We start from the raw sequence: 4115 nt of genomic DNA, 5'->3' as shown, positions 1-4115 counted from the left end.
TCAATTTAATCTTGAGAATTCTATAGACAAGATGTCGTTGCAAGGGGTTATCTTATGGTCTCAATATCACATAGAACCAAATGGTGCAAAACAACCTCCTGCGAAAAGGAAACCCATATTTGGTGGAGATGACGATTCAGATGAGGATACCAAAACTGGAGATGGTGGAATAGAGGAAATTGGTGAGCTTGAAGAGCCACCATCCAACCAAACTGTCGCGAAGCCTTTACAGAAAAAGGGTCTCCAAATCTCGATTGGATCGAAACCAAAACTTAATCCCTCGAAAAAAGCGCCCATAAGTATGTATGGCGATCTTTCGAGTTCGTTGACGTCGAAGAAACACGCGGATACTGCAGAGGAGCTTGATGCGAATATTTACGACTACGATGCAGTTTACGATTCGTTGAAGCCAAAGAAGAAAGTAGTGGTTGAGGAGGAAGAACGGAAGCCGAAGTATATGAGCAACCTTATTGCAGCGGCTGCAGTGAGAAAGCGCGATTCTACAATCGCTGAGGAGAAGAAGCTTGCGAGAGAAAGAGAAGCCGAGGGGGATGAATTCGCGGATAAGGAGAAATTTGTGACATCAGCATACAAGAAACAACAAGAGGAGAATCGCCGGTTGGAAGAAGAGGAACGATTAAAGGAGGAAGAAGAGCAGAGAAAGAATAAGGGAACAGGGATGACCAACTTCTATAAAAATATGCTTGAAAGGGGTGAACAGCAACACGCTGAGGTAGTAAAGGCTGCAGAGGAAAGGATTAAACGAGGACCCCAAGAAGATGCTACAGAGGATGAAAGCACGAAGACTGAAGCAGATATAGCCCGGGAAATCAACGAGAAACGTGCGGGAACTATTACAGTCAACGATGAGGGCCAGGTTGTTGACAAAAGAGAACTACTTAAAGGTGGATTGAACGTGATACCAAAGGCAAAATCAGCGTCTAATGCGAACTCATCAAGAAGCGGAGGCTCAATGCCTAATCGTGGAAGAGGTAACGCATTTGTAGGAGCCGGGGGTGGAAAACAAGCTATGCGTGAACGACAGTCACGAATGATGGAAGAACAATTAGAACAAGCTACCAAACGAGCGTTAGAAGAGGAGGAGGAAGAAAGGGAGAAAATCGAAAGAGCTTCTAAGAGTAGAAAGACTGAAGGCGATATTATGAGCGCCAAGGAGAGATACCTTGCTAGAAAAAGAGAAGCGGAAGAAGCAAAGAAAAGAGGAGAATGAGGAAGTTTCATAATTCTAACAGCAAGATGCGCTCTGAGATTCTAGCTGGAATCCACAACTAACATGGAAGCTGGTTAAAATTATTTATACTCATGACAGCAAAAGGTTGGTGTATTAATCAAGCCTAAGGAAGTCGAGGAACAAATGGTTCCAGAGATTTTAATCAAGACATATAACAGCATCATCACGAGCCATAAGCAAGAGCGAAGTATACTGGATACCCAAACACCCTCAAGGAATAATACTCCATGTCTATCATGTCACATAAATAGAAGATTTGAGGATAGTTGAAGCTAGTTCTCGCGTCCATGCAACTGCGGCATGTAAATATAATAAACAAAATCAACATCACAGCGTATGTCCATGGAAGTCGTAACTTTTTGCATTTCATTCGTGATGTGATATCTCTAACTTTCTGTTTTTATCAACTCCAGTCCCGGAGGCGCGATGACCCATTCATAGTGTACAAGAGTGTAATACACTCCTTCAACGTCATAACCCATCCAATGGCAAAATTTTATGTCTCGTTCTCACGGTAATCCCTCTTCTCTCTCTTTCACCATGAGGAAAGATCCAGTTCCAAAAATCGAAATCCCGTAGAATTAAGCATTCGCTCTCAAAAAGGCATTCCTACCCTCTCTTCCTCTCATCTCTCCCCATCATCCTTCTCTGCCCCGCTTCTTGATTAAAATCCGCATTCAGACCTAAAACATCCCTCCGTTCGTCGACCCAGTCGCCGACTCCCTCTGCAATCTCGCGATATATTGTTTAGAGACAGTATTCCAAGCTTGCATGTATTTCTCCATGCATTGAGTGAAACAGGTTGTTTCGCCGCTGCTGAGAGAAGTGCCAGGTTTGGGGACGCATTTCTCGAAGCAATGTTCGTTTACTTTCTGGAGGGGGATTAATCTCTGGGGGGGGGGGGGGGGGAAAGAATAAGATTGAAGGGTAGAGGAGGGTATGATAGAGGACAAAAAGAGAAAGGGGAGATTCACCTCGATCAATTGTTTAGCATTGGCCATGGCAGCTTCTTGACGAACCTGATTCATCAGAGCAGCTTTTGGGTCAGAGGAAGCGAAGGCATTGTTAAGTGAATCCATGGTTGCGTATGTATGAGTGTGTGTATAAAAAGTGGTGTTTCAAAGAAACCGAATCTCGCGTTGTTACAGAGAAGAAGCTAAGTTTTCGTTGTTGATTTCTGCTCTGAATATCTAGACCTCAATTTTTTTAATCAACCTCAAAAATGATGATGTCAAATTCACTCCTCGGCCTTAGGCAAGTACCTAGTACCTACCTCAGGGTCGATACCCACCACAAGTCCCTGTTCCAGCACTAATTTACAGTGCCGCAAGCACCGTCACCGAGCGCTACAGCACCATCCATCGCACTACAACCAAAGCGTAACAGGGATCTCAAGAAATCCCCGATGTAAACCTTAAGGCCAGCTAACAGCTAACAGTTAACAATTTAATCTGACGACCTCGGGGGTAACTAAGGTTCAACGTCCTATTTGTACGGTTTCTCTTCTCAAAATCCTATTCTATTTTCTGCGGACCATCCTCTTCTTCTTCATTTACTTTACTTTACCAATCTTTCTTTCCTAGTTTCACACTTCTTCGATCGCCGAATTGATCTTTCGTTGATTGGGGAGGTACAGACATTGGCCGAAGAATACCGTGGATAGGGATAGGTTCAATAGGAATAATGTGGTTCCCTAAATTATTGTCAGCGCTATGGCTGGCATCTTGTGTTATGGCAGCTGGAGATACGCAGACCACGAAATTGAGCGAGGATGGGATTAGAAGTATACCGGTTAGTTTCACTCTATAGCTGGATTAGTATTAAAAGGATGTTGGCTGACCCGTTGGAGTAGCTCCGAACACATTCACTGAATCAGGTCAGTAGTTAAATACGATGCGCATTACATGGTTTGCGAATTTTGCTGATCTGGAATTGGATAGCCATATTTGGATTCAGATATGCAAAGTAGATGGTTTGATTTTGGTGGAAATACTATTGTGAGAGCAGACAAGTATGGATGCGCACCAACGCCCCGAGTGATCGATCGGAGTAGATGTGCTAATGCTGAGGTGCTAGATATATACGGTTGACATATGATCATCCATCTTCATCGGGATGGCTCTTCTCACGAGTTCCATTGACGGCCACAAACTGGGAGGTATGATTAAATCCCCTTCACCTTTTTTGAATCCAACCTGACCATACTTCTTCCACAGATTGAAGTCGAATTCAAGGTACATGGCCAGGGCAATCTCCATGGTGATGGCTGGGCCATGTGGCTCACCAAACAACGCGCCACCGAAGGCGACGTCTTCGGCTCCGTCGATAAATTCGAAGGTCTTGGTATCTTTTTCGACACATATAAGAACAACCGTCCTGGTACCGTATTCCCCTATGTAATGGCAATGGTCGGCGACGGAAGCACTTCATACGACAAGAACAACGACGGCAAAGATCAAGAGTTCATGGGCTGTTCTGCACGAGGTCTACGCAATGCGAACGTACCAACCAAAGCCAGACTCACCTATTTCCAAGACAAATCCCTCAAACTCGAACTTCAATATAAGAAAGAAGACCAATGGGAACTCTGTTTTGAAACTTTCGAACCACCGACCATTCCCTCGGTAGCATATCTTGGATTTTCAGCAGAAACAGGAGAATTGAGCGATAACCATGATATCATCAGCGTCAACACAAACAATCTGTATGACACCAACACACACAAGAACAAATACAAAGATTCGCAGCCTACATCCAGAATGGAAAAAGTAGATCTCAAAAGGGCCAGGGGGTTTATAACCGGAAAGCCAATAGGCAAACGGGAAGGTTGGAGTTGGGTTCTTCGTTAAGTGTTTTTGCCGGG

General features: G+C 44.2%; 3 protein-coding genes across 3 annotated transcripts; 2 read left to right on the top strand and 1 right to left on the bottom strand.

Annotated features, from left to right (window-relative positions):
- Positions 1-31: 31 nt before the first annotated feature.
- On the top strand, positions 32-1231 carry SS1G_13575 (hypothetical protein; the record flags this gene model as incomplete). The annotated part of the gene is made up of 1 exon (XM_001585286.1): positions 32-1231. One exon carries the CDS (start codon positions 32-34, stop codon positions 1229-1231), a length of 1200 nt encoding a protein of 399 aa, XP_001585336.1.
- A 704-nt stretch (positions 1232-1935) lies between these two features.
- SS1G_13574 (hypothetical protein) lies at positions 1936-2331 on the bottom strand (the record flags this gene model as incomplete). Its single annotated transcript, XM_001585285.1, has 2 exons — positions 1936-2124; positions 2227-2331. 2 exons carry the CDS (start codon positions 2329-2331, stop codon positions 1936-1938), a joined length of 294 nt encoding a protein of 97 aa, XP_001585335.1.
- A 604-nt stretch (positions 2332-2935) lies between these two features.
- Positions 2936-4101, top strand: SS1G_13573 (hypothetical protein; the record flags this gene model as incomplete). Its single annotated transcript, XM_001585284.1, has 4 exons — positions 2936-3043; positions 3193-3263; positions 3329-3410; positions 3469-4101. 4 exons carry the CDS (start codon positions 2936-2938, stop codon positions 4099-4101), a joined length of 894 nt encoding a protein of 297 aa, XP_001585334.1.
- Between the last annotated feature and the right edge of the window lie 14 nt (positions 4102-4115).

This window comes from Sclerotinia sclerotiorum, genomic scaffold (assembly GCF_000146945.2).
Source record: "Sclerotinia sclerotiorum 1980 UF-70 scaffold_26 genomic scaffold, whole genome shotgun sequence".
NCBI classification, from domain to species: Eukaryota; Fungi; Ascomycota; class Leotiomycetes; order Helotiales; family Sclerotiniaceae; genus Sclerotinia; species Sclerotinia sclerotiorum.
The sequence above is the reverse complement of the archived record's forward strand: the minus strand, read 5'-3'. Positions and strand labels throughout refer to the sequence as shown.